The following is a 21,039-nucleotide window of genomic DNA, read 5'->3' on the forward strand; positions in this document are numbered from 1 at the left end:
CTACTGGAGCACCTGTATCTCCCTTGCTGTAACACTACTGTATGAATCAAAAGCTAATCTGCCCGTGCCTTGGACAGGAAGAGCACACTGAACTGAACCCTGGGGAAGAGAAAAAAAGGCAGGAAAACAAGAGATTCATTGTCACAAGGCACAGGAACTTGCAGTCATGGACTGAGCTTAGCATTTCAGGGCCTGATCCAAAGCCTGTTGGAAAGCTCCCTGAGATTTCAGAGTATGATGGACAGTTGTCACCCTCCCAAGAGAGGTGAGGGCAGAGCACTGGCTCCTCCTGCCTGACCATTTGGCAGCATGGGAATGTACCCCTGCTAGTGGGAGCAAACCTGGCAGAAGAGCATTCCTAATTGCATGCCCATATTGAAAGATCACGTCTGATTTGCACACAGCTCTCAACCTCACGTTCGGCTTTCATCTGTATATAAACAGATCAGATACCTCACAAGGACAGAGGCCTCTACCATGAGATTGCCAATAACACTCGCAGCCAGCCTGCTCTGAATACCAAGAGATCTGCTTGAGCCCAAAAGAACAGTAGCGTAGGGAAAGGGGACTCCTCAGCCACTTTCCCCGAAATTAATTTACCCCATGTTGCTTTAAACAGCTCTGGGATTTCAGACACCAACAGGGACAGAGAAGGACAAGGCAGAAGAACAGTACAGTGCAGGCATATTTAAATCAGAAGAAAGGAGCCCCAAGCCACAGGGGGCCATGGGGAAGAGCAGAGGGTCTCATTCGGTTGGGGAGGAGCAAGAGGAGGCAGCAAGGCGGCTCTGTTTCACCCCAATGGAGGTGAAGGACAGAATGGTCTCAGAGAAGCCTGCTTGATCCCAGAAGCCATCTGGGTTCAGGACCAGACCACTGTTCTCACGTACCGGTGACATCCAAAAAGGAGCTTTGTGGAAGGTCTACCATTAAAAAAGGACTTCAGCTAAACCATCCTGATACTCTCCTCCAACTCTCACACCCAACTAGCTGCTGTTGAGAGGCAAAGCCTTCACCAATCATCTGAAAGCCCTTGCTGCTTGGAGATTAACCTGGAGGGACAGAACCTGTCTGGGCCATAACAGACCACGAACAGCAGCTCGGCACCCACTGTTGCTCCCGCTCACTTCCACAGCTGACACGTACGCTTTTCTATAGAAGTACAGGGTACAAGTCCAAGGGTAGAGTCCTGTATACTCTACAGAAGTATAGGGTACAAGCCCTGGGGATCCTTTTATGCTGCAGCTCAACAACTGGGATTGATCTAAAGTGTCTTAACAATCTCTCCTTCTTTGGATACTTTAGTCCTTGTTTTTGGTTTATCTCCGCATGCTTCTCCCTATAGTTCCTCCCCACCCACCCACCCACTCCCTTCCAGAATTGATCCAAAAAGCTTCCCTTTGTATTCTCCATTTCGTCTCATGAAAAGCTCTTTAAAGCCGCTGTCAGCCCCATCACTGGCTCTATCCAGACAGAGCTGAGAAAGTAACAGTCCTCTGCACAAAGGCGGAGAGGTATGTTTCAAGTAACAGCCATAACAATGCAAAATCAGACATTGTTCCATATTCATGAAGCCTGATTTAACAGCATCATTATTTCTGCCTCTCCTCTCCCCAGACCCCGCGTTAATGAGCTGTGCTGGATTTGTGTTGGATCTCTAAATTACAGCCCATGCAAACAAGGCGAGGAGTACTGCTCTCTCCTTAGCACAGGCACCATAATTTAGCAGTGCGACTACTGCTATGCTGGCACGCTGCTTTGGTGAACCGAATCAAACGTCCTCTCGCTCACCATGGCACACACCTTATTCGTGCCAGATGTGGCCAGCTGTGCCAAAGGAAGAAGGCAACTCTCTTCTACCAGCTGTACTGGCCATTGAGGACTGTGGTTGGAGCCTTTAAATTTTGAGGGGCCCCAGCTTGTATTCAGCATCTTTCACAGGCCTCATTGCTGGAGTTTTGAAACGGTGTCCAAAGGCTAGCACGTAGTGAGTAGCAACGGAAGGATTTGTACATCCTCCTTGGGCTCTGAATGGTTTCATGTGACTCGGCGAAGCCCAAAAACACAGTGGCTCAACTCGCCACAGGCAGGCAAGACATCTTCCCGCTGCTAACAGGCCGTCAGCTGGGTCTTGCTGATACCAAAGAGCTGCTCCTGCCTTCTGATGTTGAACTAGCCTCAGCTAAGAGCACAGATAAGGTGGTAGATGCAGCGTCTTGCCTAGGAATCTTCCCCCATCAGAACTAGAGAAGGTCTGAGATCAGTCTACTTCCAGAAGGGAGACGTCAGATTTAGGGAGCACGAGTCAGGTTCTAGTTAATATTTAGGGCTCTTGCAAAGTTTGACCTGCACATGTTTGACCAACACTCATCCTGCTGAGCAGTGACACGTTCTGGGCAAGGCGATATGGAAAGAAAAGTGACATACGTGGGCAGGCACCACCTCAGGGGGCAGGTTGCGCATGTATCAGGGGACAGGGAAGCAGCAAAGCTGCTGCCCGCACAGCTCAAAGTAGCAAGCTGCCACAGTGTGCCATAACTGGATCCCTGGCTGTAGTAACCTGCATGGGCTCCCACTCCTGCCCCTGTCAGCAGATAGAGGTTAACAGTACGCAGACATTGTTATGCAGGAGATGAATCTCATTTATTTGTAACCTGTGGCAATTCCTTTTGTTCTTGGTGAAGAAAACCTGCTGTCGGAGACTGCTGAGCAGCAAGGGGACCATTAAAAACAAAGAGTCACTTTCAATTCCCTTTGAAGTCCAATTTGCTGCAGTAAAACTGCAGGAGAATTAACCAGCTGGGCTGCTTAACTTCACAGAAATCAAGGGAGGGGAAAACGTCAGCCCGACCCCATCAGAGCAAGCAACGACAATGCAGCACTGAGCCAGGCCTGTGGTCTTGCTGGACCTGACCTGCTGCTCTGAAGCCACGAAACAGCAGCAGAACGGAGGAGGAGAAGGCAAAAGCCTCCTCCACGTTAAGGCTGCACATCGGGAACTGATCCCCATCCGTACGGATCAACCTGCAGACGTAGAGCAGAGGAGAAGCACATCGTGCTGTAGACTACAATCCGTCCAAAGGCCACTGCTGAAGGAGCCAGAGTGAACTAGCTGAGGAGTAGCAAACAAACTAGGAAGAGAAGATTCCATTGGCCTGACATGACCTGACCCATCAATCCCCTCAAGATCCATAATAGTTGGGTCTATAAATATTTAAAAGATTGATTTCCATGCACCTCGGTGCCCTTTGGGCCTTCTTCTGTGGCAAAAGCAAAAACATCACGAGTGAAGCTGCTCAGAATTCTGGACACAGTCACGGCTAAGGAAGTTGCCAACGCACAAGGCATAAGAGGGAAAGAAAAGACCTAGGTGAAAGGAGGAGAGAATTAAATATTTTTCGTTAAACGTTTTCTCATCTACACACAACACTACCTGCAGGGCAAGCCTGAAAAAAACACAAGCATATTTAACGTGAGATGTTATTTAACACAAACCCTCCTTTCAGTGCAACGCCAGTTTCATTTTCGCCGATAGCTTTGAATACAATTTGCTATGAACGTGAACATTTTCCGTACTCCTTTTGAGCTTGTGGTATCAAGTTGCATTGCAGTTGTGCATAAATATGCATTTAAACCTAAACAACAAGAAATAAGCACTAGGTGCATGTGCTGTGTGGACCAAGTTCAGAGCTTAGGTAAGTACCAAAGGAACTGATGTAAATTCAGCTGTATACTGGCTTCTGATCTGGCTTCAGCCTGAAAATATTTTTTCCCTCTTCACTTAGTGAAGGGGTTAGACTGGAACGAGGGATAGTTTCTCTGTGTTTGGGCTGGCAGGGGAGAATGGTCAGAAAGAAAAATTTGGTTTTCTAACTCTTTAAAGGTAAAGACACAACAGGAAAGAACAGCTGTGTGAGATCCCTTTCTTCTTCAACAGTACAAGATAAGTGTTTAAAGGGAACATTCCAGCATTCTCTACAGTCTCATTTTGAGATAAACTCAAGCAGGAACACGAGTTACTTAAGATATGTTCACAGAGATCTCACTACAAGGAGAATAGTTTTTCCTGACATTGGCTCTAGTTCACTTTTTCTTAAACTCGTTATTTCCTTCTTTCTACATAAAGTGATGCAACTCATTGTCAGGCACCCTGAGCTCAGTCAGATCAATAAATATAATTTATGCAGTATTAACAATATCCCCATCAACAGTTGGCGACATCAAAAGAGTTCTATTTCCACTGCACAAAGATGACACAAGGGATACAAACTGCTTTGTGTTACATTACAGAGAGATGAATACTTCGAACAACTACATTGCCTCTCTTTCTGATCATGAAATACCCCAGAGCCAGAAGCAATTTTCCAACATTTATTCATTATTTGAAAATATTCAACACATTTGAGGGATTTTTTTTTTTTTTTTTAGTCACACTGATTCTGTTCACAATTGGAGGCTCACTCAAGCACTGCCAGCATGAATATCAGTGCGTAGCTGATCACCTCTGTTTTTTGGGAAGGTGCCAGAGATACCTGCTTTCCACAAACATCGACACTAGCAGAACCAGTTAACTGGGAGGTTCCAGAGTGCAGTCTTGTAAACCAGGCCAGAGTCTCTCATAAATGAAACATTTGTAAGAACTGCAGCAGCATCTCCCCTGCTCTACACCGTATCAAATCTATTTTTAAAGTCACTTAAAACAATAAATAAATAAAAGTGTCTGGATTAAAATCTACATAGTGCCTCAACACCTACTTGTAGTCTGTTTTAATGGTCTCATGACAGACCTGGCCAAGGCACCAGCTATATATACACTGTTAAAAAAGTAAAGTATCCCTGGCCAAAAAACTTCGGCATTAAGGATTCCTTTCCCCCCCCACCCCACAGACGTAGGCATGAGGTGATCCACTAATTGCTGTAGTCCCTAGACTGGGTGCAAACACTACTAGCCTGGAGAGGTAATCGCTGCTCGGCAGGCAAGGCATCAGAGGGCTACGAGGCCCCTTCGCAGCTGCTCTTACCTGTGGTGTTTGTGAGCTGGAAGGTGATTGATTTGTCAGGGATGCTGCAGACGTTACGGACAGACACCTGACAAGTGTAGCTGGCGTAATCCTGGGGCCGCAGGTTCTTCAGCTTCAGGACTTTTGTTTCACCCTGGGAGTTGGGAAAGAAGGAGACAAAGACACAGGTGTACAAAGCATAGCTTGTCATTGCAAATCCATAACCTGGCCCAAAGACACCAGTTACCAACAGCTCTCACTGAAACCTCAAGATAGCTGCACAGGCCCCAAGCCTCCCTAGCTATACATAAAGGAGACACAAAATGTTTGCAGTGATAATTCCTTTTCCAGGAGTGCTCTGAACACCCAGCAATTGACTGTCATGTAACCCTGCTGAACAGGTTTAGGCATAATTCCTTGTCAACGGCGGTCAGAATCATCTTGCAGAACTTGAAAAACCCTAAATGTCCAAGACCAGACCCTAATCTCACACCACGATAACAGCTGGAAACCAAGTGAAGTCAGCGGGGTCACAACACTGCAAACCCAAGCTAAGCCAGAGCAGAGCCAGGCATTAACGCTGGCTGAAATATGGCATGTTCAACAGTTAAACGGTGAACACTTGCAGTGGGGAGGGGAAGGTAATTCAGAGAAACATTCAAAGAAACCTTCAAACCTCTCCGATCCCTTTTCTCCAGATGCTAATCTCATCCATGCTGGCATAAATCCAGAGTGACTGCACTGACTTTGACAGACTTTTCTCATACTATGGTAACAAAAAAATTCACGCTCTGGCACTCTATCAGTTACTGGCATATTGTAGAAACAGAATAAAGCTGTTAATTTAACAATAGACGTATTCTGTAAATTTATATTTATGGGATGTGGAAAGCTCTGAGATGCTTCCTGTGGTTTGCACCCACTGCAACTCATGTGTCTTCCACGACAGCTTGTCGTTATTCTTCTGCCTGTGTTTGTCTGAATTTCTTCTGGAGAAGCCGCTCCGTAAAAGTCTGACAACATGAGAAGGTGACAGCTTGACAAATCCTCTTGAGACACCTCAAGCAACAGGACAAGGAGCTCAGGCATGCTAATATTCAGAGAACAAGGATCTGAACTGGGTGAATTAGAAAGATAAATACCTAGGAGACCAACAACCCTATGAAAGTCCCGTCCCCTGAGACTGGTTGCTACGCCACAAAAATGATGGCATTTACAATGTGCACGTCAACTAGTGATTTGCACATGGTGGTATGTATGCAGTTTATTGATCAGTAAATGTCGGGTAAATGTGTATAAACCTACATTGTAAATTAGTTTTAAAAAGCTTATGCAGTAAAGCGTTCATCTCCTTTCCAATTCTGCCCTCTCAACAGTGTTGTGTAGGTGTGTTTTTGTTAAATGCAACTCTTCTCAACCCAAACTCACAGGTTTACTTTGGTATTAGCGAGAAGACCACAAGAGCATGCCTGTGTGAGCACAACAGCCCTACCACCCTTTCTCAGAGCTGGGAATGACCTGCCATGGCAGGAACATTGCCTGGCAGGAACTGCAGGGCACTGGGTCATTTATATGTTAATGCTGCAACACAGTGAATTTCTGCCAGATGCCTTATTTAGTTGAAGACAATATCTCAAGTCCTATGACATCTCCTCATTAAGTAATGTCTCTTGGTAATCGCACTGAGCTTAATGAAAGCTGCAAGAGTGCATGGTGGCTTCCTAGAAGGGCAAGAACATCCCGGTTGGATGCCACATAGCACCCAACTAGGGCCAAACAGCAGCACTGGCCTACAGCACTTCTGCAAATCTACTGCTAACCTGCAGCAATCTGTTCTCTCTCTTAATCCCCCTGAATGTTTCCATCTGACTACCCATTTCCATGACTTACAGAGATGGCATGTTTCAATAAAACATGAACACAACTGCATTAACCGAAAGGTTGCCCGGGGCATCGCTCGGAAATCAAACTCAGCCCGAATGTGCTCAGGGCCCAACTTTGGGAACACAGGAGAGCAGAGAGGTGCGTGGGATGAAATGGGTGCCCCCAGGAGCTGCCCTTTCAGCCCTCCCTTCCGGCTCATCGTTGCCTTGTGCTATCTTATGGCCTTGCTGAAAGCGCTAGGACTGGTTGGCAGCTGAAGGGCATTCAGAGCCAGAGGAGAGCCCAAGAAAATGTGCCTAGAATGCTTCAGCAAAAGAAAGACTCCTCTATTTCTCCCACTTCATTTGCAGACCTGTTACCATGAAGACAGCAGCATTCAAGAGGAAACATGCTACGCAGGGACAAATTCAGCATAGGCAAGCAGGAAAAGCAGAAAGGACTTGGAATAATACCTTATCACAGGCTGATGGTCAGAAAGTACTCATACGCTTAGGCTGCCTGCATTACTTGCGGCCATTAGGAAGAGCTCTTCATTATTTGCCTCGTAAAGTCCACAGTAATTCCTACCATTCACTCACACTGCTAAAACAGGAAGCGCTTATCTCTATTTATGGAGCTTGGCGCTCAGCTAAGAAAAAGGTTACTGCTGGGAGACAGAGGAGACCCAATCCCAACTACTGGTGAATAGTTTCAGTCATCCAACTAGCTTCATGTAAACTGTGACCTGCTCTGGGGGAGACAGGATGGCAAGGCAGGGACTTCCCAGTGGCCATGTTCTCTCCTGCTGCTCTGCTCTTTGGAGACCTGCATACTATAAACATGCATTACTAATCCTCTGGAGACAATGCTCCTCGCAGTGACCACCACCCTCTCCCCACCATCCTCTCCCTGCCTCGGTTACAAACACCACCCAGAATGGAGGATGTGCCTCACCAAGTTGCTCAACACAAGCTGCAGGTATGCTTTTTTTCACCTGTGTGTAGAGAGGTTCATAGATATCCACCCCATTGTCCTGACTGTGGGAAAGCGTCTCAACTCCCCGTTTCCAGATGAAGCGAGCTGGTGGGTTGGAGTTGACAGTGCAGCGGAGGAAGACAGTCTTCTCCTGATAGAAGCTGCCACGTACATCACTGATGGTCTGGTGAACGGTGAGAACAGGTTCATCTAGATCTGGAAGGAAGGTAAGGAGGTCCGCAGCAGTTGTTAGTGAAGCTGGTCAGCAGGTACAGCCTGCAGAGCAGACGGCGCTCCAGGGGCCGTGGGGAGAGGTAAAGTTCCCACGCATTTGGCCAGTGACAACTGCTGAATTAAGAGCTGAGGCCAGATAACACAAGTGGTATCTAAAGGGAACAGACAGGAGAAGCCAAAATTCTCCCGCTCACCGCACAACATTCAGAGAATAGAAAGCACCCTCTGATTTGCAGTTCCTATGTGGTCCTCAAGCAAACTGACTGTCTACCACACACCTCTCAGACCAGCAGGCTGCCTCACCTTCCCCAGTACCACCCTCCACCACAAATCACAGCTCTCTGCTTCAGTGAGAAGTCAGAAGGATCCCAGGAAACCCTACTGCATCCTCATTCCTGCTGCTCTCACTTTCCAGTTCCCAGGCCCCTCCTGAAATGCATCTAAGCCCATGGCTTTAAGATGCCCACACAAAAGAAATGACAAACCTTCAAGTCAAGGGATGGGGGTAGAAATCAGGACAGGATCAAGGAGCTGAAGTGCAGAGTTATTTCCTAGACAGGAGCAAGTCTGGTAGGGTGTCTGCCACGGGAACATGAGACGCAAAACACGGTGATATCTGAGTACAGCTTCTCTCTCTTTTCCTATTAAAATAACCTCTGGGTACTTTCTCCTTTTCAAGATTTGCACTGACTCTCCCTTTTTTCATCAGCTTCTGCTTACTGTGTTTCCATCACCCACCCCCAAAGTGACCAAATTTTTTTCTTTTTTCCCCCTTTACAAAAAAAACTCTCCCCAAACCCTCACTTACCATACCCACTCCAGACACAGCCATCATGACCTGATCAACAGTTACCTCTTATTTGCAAGCACACAAGCAATAGCCCTGCAGAGAGCATGCTTCCCACATACACGCAGCAGCCTGAGCCCAGGGCGCCCCGCTCCCCAAGGGCTGCCTTTCCGTAAAAAAAGAGACCTCTCTCTTTGCACCAGACACTAGCATTTGAAAGTCAAGGAAGCACGAGGAAAACCTCAGAGGACAGGGGTCTTTCTCCTCCCAGAATCACACTGAGACTGACTGGGGTTAAATAAAGATCCCATTTGACAAGATTGGATCAAATGGCCCCTTAAAACTGCAATCTGTCCCCATGCCCTAAAGCATATCTTGTAAGGTGCCTGTTGAGCTCAGTGGAGCAAGTCTGCACAGTCAGCAGCCTTGCAACCCCATCTTCAGCTGCAAAGAAAACATGAAGCGCACACACACCCAGCCTGCCCTCGTGCTGCCAGCACTGTCCTCTGAGCATGTTGCCAGAGAGGACACGTGCCCATCATCTCCCACTGTCTTGTGCCACCTAATTTTCAAGATATTGAAAATTAGACATTTTTTTAAATGCAAGCTTGGAATCTAGTTCCTGGGAAGAAAGGGGGAAGCAGGAGAGTAGGGATGATTTTCTATTAAGGTGTCATCCAAATAGTGCATGTTCTCTACTGAATGACAAGCACGGACTGGTGGATTTGCATATTTTATCATCTTGTATGCTTGGAAGATAGCACTTGTAACGAGACCTGAGATTTGTTGGCTTGACCATATCGAGGCTCAGAGAAATGAGTAGAGCTGTTAGCTGAACGATGACAAAGCAGAAGAAAAACAAGACAGAAGAAAAATATATGCGGGTAGAGAAAAGACGCCCCTCTCCATACAGTGCTGCCTCTATTCAGCCATAAAGTGACTGAATTTTAAATCAAATTCTCTTGGACCAGGACCTTGGGCACAGCCTCTCCTCTTCCTCACTTCCTTATTCTTACTTTATTTGCTCATTCTTACACGAGTAACTGCAGATACCACCTCCCTGAGTCCCCCTTTCTCAGCAGGATGCAGAGCAAAACACTTCCCCTACCCCTCAAAGAGGAAGATCTCTGTCCAGGTCTCCTCCCTCCCAGCTATTCCCTACAAGGGAAACAATATCTTCCTTTTGGTTGCTAAACCTTTCCTCCATCAAATCTTTCAGTCTTGTTTAATAGCAGTCAGCCCTAAGCCTAACCCTCCCAAGAAAAGCTAAAATAAGACCTATGACAATACACGTCCTTGACGTAGAAGGAATTCCACTGATGTTAGTGAGCTGCACAAATGATAAGTCTGGCCCAAGGCTGCTCATGGAGATGATCACATGGGATGTTTCATGCACAATATAAGCTTGTAGCCATCCATTCTTTCTTTCTCTTTACTTTCCTCTTTCCCACGTGGAAATACTCCAAACAGCAGCTGCCTCTCTGCTAGTGTCCAACCAGTATTTAAAAGCTTCACTTGATGCACACTAGGGGCAAGGGAGTAACTTGAGACACAGGTTAGTGCTTCCACTTTAATATTGTCTTTGCACAAAACGATGCTCTACACAGTCTCGCCATCTGATACTAAAATTATGAGCGAGGACTAGCACTTGCTGGCAAGGACACCAAGGTTCGCATGAGAGTGATTACTCACCTCTAACTATGAATCGGGGTGCAGGGGAAGAAGGGGTTTGTTTTCAAATTCTGGTTCATTCGGCTGAAGGTTGCCTGGGTGAGCGTTCAACAAAAACTGTGGCTTTTCCTGTGTGTTCCCTTGTACCTACAGCAAATACTAGCAGAAAACAGACTCTCCTCCCCAAAAACCAAGCGAGCAGAACAGAGGTGCATTACCAAGTCCATCTGCAGAGTAGATGTTAGTATGAGAAAACCCTTGGCCACCCCATAGTTCTACAGGTCAGAGCTGCACAAGGGACCATGGGACGCTACATCGCTCTAGCTCCAGTCTGCACCCCAGAAGCAATGGGACTGCCCACAGCACATAAAGAGAGATTCAGGCCACAGTCTTGTTCCTAGAGACATAGGCCCTGGCAAGGTGCCATGCTGAGGACTAAGAAAAGTAAGTTCCTTTTGCAATGGAGAGCAATCAAATGCTTCCAGCATAGGCAAGAGAAGGAACGGGTGGAGAAGACAATCAAATCCAGGTGGGTGTCAGGACTCCTCAGAACAGACCTACCCAATGTCCATGAAGAAATGCTCATCCTATCCAATGTGTCATGAGCTGCAGTTGAAGCAATCTTTATTCCTGGACTGTAGGATTGAACTCATACTACACTGCCTCCAACAAAGGATAGGGCAAGAGTACAGAGCAAGGAAGAAAAAGATATGCTAAAAATCAACACAGAGGGCAGCCTCTCCAAGCCACAAAATGCAACTGTGGATCATGAGTCTACCAAAGCCCGAGGATGTTCAAATCTATGGGGTACTTTGGGAAGGTCACAAAATCTAAACTGAAGGCAGCACTTTGCCTGAACACACTATCTCACATCTCAGGGCTAGACAGCGGGCCCAGGAGGAACCAGTCAGGCAGCAGTCGTTGCCAGCAAAACTCTGCCCAGACAGGTACCTGGGCTATGAAACCTGGAGGTTGCTCTGCTGAGAGATACCCACAGAGCATCTCAGCACAGAAGACAGGCTTGCTAGAAGGATTTTGGGGAATGGATGGGGATGAAAGGAGAGTTCCAGCTTTTTTGTAATACTTCTTATCATTTTATCATCACCCTCTTGATGGCAAGACCCTTGCAGTACAGTGAGCAGGTGCATTTGGTGCTACCAGGGTTGTAGAAAACTGCAGTAGCTGATAGCCACAGACAATGAGTAGATTGGTAATCTTTCCCATGTCTCCTCAAAAGTGGCCTAAACATTAGATCTTTGATTCCTTCTAATATGAAGGTACTGGACAAGCTTAATTTTCCTCCCTTTTGGACACAACTGCCCAAAAATAAACGTTAATTCAGCATGAGAGACCTTCAAAACATGGGATCCATGGCAAGACGGAGAGCCACTAAGGGCATTTCCAGGGCACAAGAGAGAGAGGCAACACAACCAGGCAAAGAAACATTTGGGTCACTGCTAAAACCAAGAGGTCCTCAGAGCTTCTTTCATCTTTACTTATTCACAACTCAGCCTCCCCAGGTGCATCCCAAAATCTTTTACTCTATTTTCACTGTCCTGCAGAGGTGGCATTACTGGGAGCAGGACAATGGTTTCAGGAGCGCTCCAGGCATTCGAGGTGCTGCTGATTTCAAAGAGCAGAGCAAGCCAGTTTCAATATGGAGATTAAAAAAACTGGAAGCCATATACAACACTACACCCCAAACAAGTGCCAGGAATCCCTAGCAGCAGCAGGGATAACAGTATATAGATAAAAGCGGTTTGCATGGACAGGCAAAGCCATCTTTTTCTTTAGGCAGACCTAGCCCCTTAGGGGAGACGGACCCTGGCGACCTCACACTGGTCCCTTTGCTCCTGAATTGGGTATGCATGGTGCTAGGGCAACGCAGCTCCCTGCCAGCCCCGCAGCGAGGCAGAGACACGCAGTAGAACTGTGGGAAGGTCTGGGTTGCCACTAAACGACTTACACTGCACATCTACTCGAATGGACTTGATGGCAGGGACCCCAACCCCATTTTCTGCTTTACAGTAATAGCGGCCCCCTTGCAGCCTTTGAATCTTCTCAATCCGAAGGGTCTCGTTAAGCACTGACGTCTCTTGGAATTTGTCCGAGGCACTGCCGGCGGTTTTGGTCCACCTCACCTGCAGGAAGAGAATGAGAGAACTGCAAGCTATCAGCAACACAAACTCGAGTTCCCAGGGGACAGCAGCACTCCCTTTTCTCCTTTTCTCTTCCTCCCCAGAACTCACACAAATAGACCCTAAAGCCTATTACTGCCAGACCTTACCCAAGTTCAACTGCTGATCTCATTATGTCTCGATACACCAGCTGTCAATTCTCAGCCATCACCAACCCGCATGTCCTAATGTCCACAAAAGCTCCCTAATTCAACCAGACACACACTGCACAGTTATCACTCCAGCTCTGGTCCCATAAACCCAGCAACTTAGTTTAATACCACCACCTGCAGAGCACAGGAGTTTCAGCATTAAGCCTCAGTAGCCCGTATAGTCAATAAGCCATGAATCTACAACAGACCTCAGCTCATAGCTACAGAGCTTTTACTGCACTTCACTCAGCGCCCTTTTGCCTCTCTGGATAACAAGGCTACTTCAGCTGTTTGCCTCCCCAGGTAAGAGGTACAACTGCAGTTGCTATTGCTCTTGCCCCTTCCCCTAAGGAAACCGTGTGTGTTACTTTTGTAAGTCATCCTTTTGCAGGGCACAAGCTTTTACTTTGCTTTTTCTTAAAGACGCAGAAAAAGAAAATAAAAAATCCCTTCAGATTTTGGACTATTTTGCATTCTTTGCATTACGTCATATGTTTTAGTCTTGAGATCCTGGCTTGGGGGGCCAACACAGTCACACAGTATTTGATGGTGAATGGTGGCAAGAGAACACCATGCTTAAATATTGAACTGTTATTCTCATGTCTGTAAAGAGGTACAGCCTGAGCAGTGGCAAGACAGGCTTCTCTTGTCATTTTCTGCAGCCCAGACGACGAAAGAGAGAGATGGCTTTTCTTAGCCCAGTGATCTCCTATATCAGCTGCCTCCTTTCTCAGGGCTGATGACTCTGGTTGTCTCCCACATCAGTGCCGTCTAGTTTCTGGGACTAAGATCCAGCAAGATCAGAAAACAAAAAGGAGATGGATTTTCTTTCAATGCTGGCCACAGACGAGAAGAAGCAGATGCCCTGACCCCACCCCAGCCTTCATTTAAAGCTAACTGCCATCATCTGACTGATGCTGATGCTCTAGAAGAAGCAAGGGTGTCTACATCCCATTCCCAGAGCACCAGGCTGAGAAGATTCTCTCAGCTAATGACCATGTATTTATTTAGCCTTTGTAGGCTTAATATAAAATTATCTGAAGGCCCCAAGTCTCTCAGATTCTCCTGTTCACAAGGACACTTCATTCAGCTCTTTCATCTTTTCAATTTCAATCTCATTTAAGTATTTTGGCCACATTCTCAAGCTTTAATGACTGGCTGATAGAAGGGAAAAGAAGACTAAAACAAGTTTAGGAGAAAAGTTTTGTTAGGGGAGTAATCTATCTATGAGGAAGGAGAGCAGAGATAGGACACATGCCACGTTTTACACGAGCCGGCTCCAGCCTCCATGGTCATGTGTGGCTCCACACTCTGATGTTCCCAGGAGCGTCTGGGCAATGAAAAAACCACAGTGTCGCTCACTACCATACTGTCTGCATCAGATCTGCTCCAGCAATCTCTTCTGCTGCTCCAGGCTTGAATCCCCATGACCTGCCTGCATCTTCCCACACTCTCAACATCCTCGGGAAGGGCCAGCCCTTCTGTGTTTCTTGTTTCTGCTGTAGACAGCCATCCTCAACCTATCACTGTCACAGGCCTAGGTTGATCATCCTGGCTAGCCTGGCTCAGATCATTTCCTTTTTATTGTTTCTAAGATATCTAGGATATGCTTTGATGGATAATCCATTTCCAGTTCTGCTGGCTGAGTCTCTCTCCCTCTCCTTTATCATCTCTTCTTAGCCAGGTAGCTTCTCGCAAGCAAGTCCATGGAGGGGATGATTGGCGTATGCAGATGTATGGCTTCTCACCACAAATGTCTTTGACTGGCAGGCTTGGGGAAGGGGGCCAAGAAGGCACACGTATTGTGGCTGGCTCCCTTGGGCGTATTCTGGCACATCCAACCTTACCCTGTGTGCCAGCTGCTGCTCCTACCATACTCTGTCCCAGAGTGGACAGACACATGCTCGGCTCCAGCATCTCTACAGACATCTCCACACTAGCATTGAACCAGGCTGCTTACCTAGCTGAAGGGTGGGGAGGTCACTGCACAGGCTTGAGGCTATGCAACCCGCTGGGAACCCTGGGGAAGGGCTGCAGCAGTTAGCCATGCTCAACTCCATACCACTTCAGTGAGTTGTGACTTTGACCACAGAGCAGACATATCCAGCGCTGCAAGCTTGAATCTGCCTCTGGTCAGTGGCAATAAAGCAGTGACCAAGGGATTCTATGCACAGCTCAGTCAAGTGCACTACAGACAACTTCCCAAATTCCCCTAAGCAGATTCCCACCGCGTTCACATCCAGAGCAACTAATAGACAGATGGACCATGAAGGATCAACTCTGAAGGCCAGCCTGTGGGGGAAGCCTGCTCTATCCCTGATCAGGCTGTGCCTGCTTTGTAGAGAGAGGTATAAAGGTCGGAGGGTGGTTTGTACAGTGGGTTCAGCCTTGGTTTCTGGCCGTCTTAGGACTCCACGTACTGAAGACCACAAGAAACTCTTGGTAGGTCCCTGAGATCATATTCCACAAAAGCAAAGCTTGCTACTTCATAGTTTAAATTGTTAGTGCATGTGCTATAGGGCATCTCTACCCACCGTATTGCTTTAAAGGACTTCTAGTCTCTTTTCATGCTGCAGCCACTACAGGGCAATAAACCCAGCTTTTGTGCTGCAGAACCTGGTAAGGAGCCCAGAAAGAGTGAAAGAGGGAGCCAACTCCAACACGCCGGGCAACCATGCTGCCTGCAATTCTCCTCTACATGGTGAGAGTAGAGACGTGGGGAGCATGAGTGACAGGCGAGACTGAAAGCTTACCTGTGGCCGGGGGTGTCCTGTGACCAGACACTGCAGGACCAGTGTGTCCCCCTCCCGAATCGTGTAAACACGTTCGCTGATGTTGTCCTCCTTCACTACACATGCTTGCCCAGCATGGATGATTTGGGCCTGAGCAGGAGCTGCAGAAAGGGAAGAAGAGGTAAAGAGGGAAACAAGCAGCACCCCAGCCCCTTTCACCCACTGACCGGGGTGGTTGGCTCTCATGGCAGGGTGGAAGAGTAGACTCCTGAGCCAGACAGGGGAGATAAAAAACAGACAACGCTAGGTGTGAGAGACACAAAAGTGCCACAGGATGGAAATCTGAGCTATTCTCTTCATCTGCTGAGCAGCTGATATCAACTGCTGTTTTAAAACTTTTAGTCCTATTGGGATTAGCAGCTCTAGGGACCGAAGAGCAGAATATGGAGCTCTTCTGTGAGTCCATCCTGTACAGGCTGGGAACAGAGACTCCCCTGCTCTCATCCCTCTCAAGGATACACAGCTGCTCTGTGCCTGTCTAAACAGATCTGATGAGTACGATTTACATTGCAGGGGGCCAAGATAACTACTGAGCCATGTCAGAAAGGGCCTCGAAGCTTTGTATGGCTCTTGGCATGCTTCCCTAGAACAGTCATAGCACACACGGCAGAAAACACAAGTCTTCCCCAAACTACAAAGCAACATATCTCAGTCCTGACCCAGAGGGAACAGCCTCTGAAGCAGCAGGGGAACCATATTCTCCGGGGCTCTTTGCTCCTGATGGGACTCTAACCTGAGCCCAGTTACTGCCAAACCAGCCAGAAAAATGAGCAGAGACCAGTGCAGTGGAAAAGTACATGAAAAGAAAGTTCCCAGAGCAAAGCTGAAAAGCTTCATGCCCCAAAACAACAGCTACGTTCCACTGAAGCCCTGACCAACAACAGGGAAAGACAATCTCTCAGAGAATAGGATTTTATAAAGGAGGAAAAAAAAAAAAAAAAAAAAAGAGCGCCCCAGCTCTGGAAGCCCACACGAACAGCCCTTGGCTCCTTATTGCAAAAGTGTTCATGTGATCACCAGAGCAGCTGTGATATATTGAAGGTGATAGTGCAGCCCAGTGGGACACCTGTGCTTGTTCAAGGGGAAAACTCTAGTCGCACTTCAAGGAACAGAGAAATGCATATAGGAATTGGTACCTCAGTGAGAGTCTCCTGGGATATACTTCCCTGTCTTGCTACAATGCTTCCAGGTGACTCTAGTGTCACAGCTCTAGTTCCCATTAGTGAAATACAATGCAAATCAACAAGCCACAGAGGAGATGATTAAAGGGTTTAAAAGAAAGAGCGTTAGTAAGTCTTCTGAACCAAGCACGAGTTTTGCACAACCTGTTAAAGCTGAACCAAATACCTATTTTTTCCTCAAGGTTAGTTGAGCTTCAAGGACTTTTTTCTTTCTTTCTTTTTTTTTTTTTTTTTTTTTAAGAGACATAGGGATGACAAAACTGCTCTAAACAGTCACCTGGGAAAGAGAAGTGCTCAGATTTACACTGGTCTAAGCCAGCAGCAGCGTAGACCCAGGGCGAGTTTGGCTTGAGCAGTGGAGGAGATCTGCCCTTGAGGTCAGCCTGCGTAAACTGGTGTCGCTGCGACGTGCCGACCGAGCAGCAGCGATGCAGAGCAGCTGCAGGGCTAAAGGGCAGCAAGCTGCCTTTGCTGCCAGGGCTCCCCTGCCAGTGACAGCCGCCAAGCACCTGGGCAAGAGCACCGGGTATGCAGCAAGCTACTCCCTCCCTCTTTTCACACCCTTCTGTCCTTCCAGCTTGGTGGCACTTCATTGGCAAAATCACTGTAGGCTTATAGTCAACAGTTTGGATGATAAACAGAAGCAGTGTGTTTACTGGAACAAAAACAGAAGCAGTGTGTTTACTGGAACAATATGATCGCACAAACACAGAGGAATCCCTCAGCCTCTCCTGCCTTCACCATCTGCAGGGCTCCCAGGAACATGCCTGCCGTCACGTGATCACCATGAAATACTGAAACCGACAGACAAAGCTTCACTGAGAGGCCTGAGCAGATGAGAGACCTTCCCCTGCCTGGCAGGCAGCAGATTCCTGTTGAACATACAAGAAGAAAGGAGCAAGCAGAAACCTATATATGGGCATGCATACATATATGTGCATATATGTAGGAGTGTGTGTGTGTGTGTGTGTGTGTGTGTGTGTGTATAATATACAGTACGTTTATGCATTTGAATTGAAGTCAAATAGTGACTTATCAAGAGAAACCAGCATGTAAGCTCATCAAACAAACAGGGCAGAGGAGAAAGTCATATGCCTGTATAACCTTTGCCAATATCCCTTAATCCAGACGATAGTCCCTCATTGTGCTGTCTCAACCCTTGGATCTGCTCTCTGCAGACCTGTCATCACACCTCTACCCCACACGCACTGTGCAGAGCATCCCTCACAGTGCTGTGGCCCAGTTCGTAATGCCGAAAATGCTTTATGATTAAAAGAGAGACTCCATCCCTTCCCATCTTGTACCACATCTGCCCCTTGACATGTGCTGTCTGTACTTCAGTGGGGTCCTGGACCCTGCAACAGCAAAGCTCCTATTAACTCTCTTCAACTTCTCTGCATTGCGTTTGCTGGCTGGTGCCTCTATGCTCCCTTTGCAAACAGGACCTTGCTGCAAAAGCTAATTTCCAGCTACCCCACGGAGAACTAGAATTTTTATCTGCTGCTCTCACTCCCAGTTAAATATTTCCCTAAGTTGCTCTGCTGTACCCCACATGCTGTCTTGTTTAACCCTCTCCTGCCACCTGCCTAAAGGCTGTTCTAGATAGGGAAACTCCACAGCAAAACCATGAAGTTCAGCATTACAAGAGTTGAAGGTTTTCTGCTACCATTCCAGTGCCAAAATGCTTCATCATCATTGTTGCCTTTCTGGGTTTGGTAGAAATATAATTCAAACTAACCCTCATTTTGTGGTACGAAGCATTATACAGCACTAGTCTACAGCAAAACTACAACCCTAAGGATATGTCCTCTATCATAATTTTGTCTTATGTCACATGTCAGTATGCCCTCCCCTCCCAAATTCTCCCTGGCTCCATTGGGCTGCCTTGAAGTTTAAAGGCAAAGCTATATATGTCTAGTATCATTCACAGATGTTTCCAAAATTTACTTTTGTTACCTTTAGCAGGACCTTCAGCTGTATTCATAGGAAGCAGACATCACTGTAAGTGAATCTCCACTACTCATCAAGCTGTAGCATCTCTCTTGCAATCAGAGCACTGGATCCCCAGCAAGAACAGGACTCATTTTATCTGTGCCTTAAACCCCATTTGAACCCAAGTCTCTCAAAAGGGAGCTCAGAACGCCTGCAGTTGTCCTGCAGAAAAAAGCGCTCAGGTAGATGAATAGGAGTCTAAGGAAACTCTGCCTTTGGTTACTACTTGACATGAGCAGAGTGGGACGGGCTGAGCAAAGGACCGACCTGGCTCTTAAGGGAACACATTAAATCACAGGAGAGGACTCCAGGTGGTCTTGGCTCCAAGCTCAGCCTGCCATAACATACAGAAAGACTGGGAAAGTCACCTAATACCATATTACAGACGAGGATTGATTGCACTTGCAACGTGCTTGAACAGAAAGAATACGTTATTGTTTGACATCATCCCAGGTCTCCTGGAGGATTTCAGCACGCAGATAGTTTGCATGCTGCCAGCACAACAGAATGGCAGATCCATGCCTGTCAGAGTAAACAGTTTCACGCAAGTCCCTCAGGAAGGACAAGAAAGGTTGAAGTGTGAGGCCATGTGGTTGAAATGGAAACAGTAATCCTAGCTGTTCTCAGCAGTGCTCCACTGAGAATGAGCCTTGCACAGATACTACCTGCCTTGCTAAATTTTGCTGAGGCAGGATCCCTCTCAGCCTGATCCTTTGGATCAGCAAACCCCCAAACACACTCAAAAGAAAGACCTCTGATGACCTCGGGGTGGGGGGGAGGGACAGGCCAGGTTGTTCCCTACCTTTCCCCTTACCCCCAACATTTTCAGGGACAGATGCATCATCACCTCCACCTCCAGGTGGGAGATCAGCTTAGGGAAGGCTCCCAACACAAACTGCTCTGCTCCAGAGCAACTGGGCAACCAAATATCCAGAGTCAATTGCTTTCTGAGAGGAAAAAAAAAAAAAAAAAATCAGCCTCTGAACATGCAGCCTGTCCCCTAAAAGGGCTGGCCTGCAATGCACTTTTGTCTACAGTGAGATTTCCAACTGTGTTGTCACACGACATATCTACACATTAAAACAGAAGGAAACTGGAAAGGATAAAATAACTTTATTCCCAGAGCAATGTACCGCACAATGTTACTGTTATCATAATCTGGAAAGTTTATGAGACTCCTGTACTTACAGGTTGCTAATACTATTAAAATGCAGAAAAGGAGAGAGAAACTATCTTCTGGAGTAGACTGGAAAAAATCTATATGTGGTTCACAGTTTACCCAATTCATTTTTTGAGCTTGAGATCCCATCTCTACTATGAGATCCCTCTCATCTACAATGATGAGAACTCTTTCAAAGAGAGGGTGGTGAGACAGATACAAGAATGACAGGTGTCAAAAACATACTTGGAGCAGGTTACACACACAAACAAGAGCATCCCAGCCACTATGTGGTGGGGAGAGAGGGATGCTGTACCTGAAGCCCTCCCTCTTCCTCAGGCTTAACCAACTGTCTCGTTTCACAAGGCAAGGGATGCTCTCTGATGCACCTGATATAATTATACAGCAACCTCTTTTGTCCATAAATTAGGCAAAGAAGCCAGAACCATTCCCCGTCCCTGTTCACCCATTTGTGACAAACACCCTGGTCTCCTTGATTGCTGTTGTGGATGAAGGCCACCTCCACTGAGAATTTTAACAAAACAAATAATCAGGCCACCCCCAGCCCACAATGCTGGGCATGATATCAACAGACCATTTGAAAAGGAAAATTCACTCCAGCTTCAGGCTGATCATGGAAATAATAATACACAATCAGTGTCCGTTAACACTGTCAGGAGGGCTATGGATCAATAGCACATTAATGGCTGAAGATCATCCATACCTATCAGCAGAGCTAATACACACACACTAGCCGAGGAAGAGAGGAGGCGGCAGTGGCGGGCGTAACTGAACTAGGCACCTGATGTCTTCGCGTGGTCTGGCACGGGAATCCCTGTCGCCATCAGTACCCCTTTCCAAACACACTGCTGGGTTGCTATGGCCTCCTCTGCACCTTGGCCACCACCAACCTCTGGAGGAAGAGCCCCACTGAGACAGAGAGTCCATAGACACTGGCCGGGGGCAGAGCCCTGCAGGGGACCTCCCCCACCTGAAGCAGCCTGCAGCCACTCAGCCTGCTTGGGCTTGGGCTCAAGCCTTTAAAACAGAGCCAGG

The 21,039-nt window shown here is 47.2% G+C and overlaps 1 protein-coding gene across 4 annotated transcripts in view; it reads right to left on the reverse strand.

Annotated features, from left to right (window-relative positions):
* The window catches only part of MDGA1 (MAM domain containing glycosylphosphatidylinositol anchor 1), a 150,528-nt gene that overhangs the window by 84,699 nt on the left and 44,790 nt on the right, over nucleotides 1-21,039 (reverse strand). For 3 of the 4 annotated variants that reach the window (XM_068939538.1, XM_068939539.1, XM_068939540.1), the window contains exons 2-5: nucleotides 15,613-15,752; nucleotides 12,497-12,671; nucleotides 7,858-8,054; nucleotides 5,022-5,154 (exon numbers count right to left, since the gene is read on the reverse strand). In XM_068939538.1, coding sequence (XP_068795639.1) covers nucleotides 5,022-5,154; nucleotides 7,858-8,054; nucleotides 12,497-12,671; nucleotides 15,613-15,752 — 645 coding nt within the window. The remainder of the gene's footprint in view (nucleotides 1-5,021; nucleotides 5,155-7,857; nucleotides 8,055-12,496; nucleotides 12,672-15,612; nucleotides 15,753-21,039) is intronic. The other variant, XM_068939541.1, reaches the window with a different exon arrangement.

Source organism: Struthio camelus, chromosome 3 (genome assembly GCF_040807025.1).
Source record: "Struthio camelus isolate bStrCam1 chromosome 3, bStrCam1.hap1, whole genome shotgun sequence".
In the NCBI taxonomy this organism is placed as follows: Eukaryota; Metazoa; Chordata; class Aves; order Struthioniformes; family Struthionidae; genus Struthio; species Struthio camelus.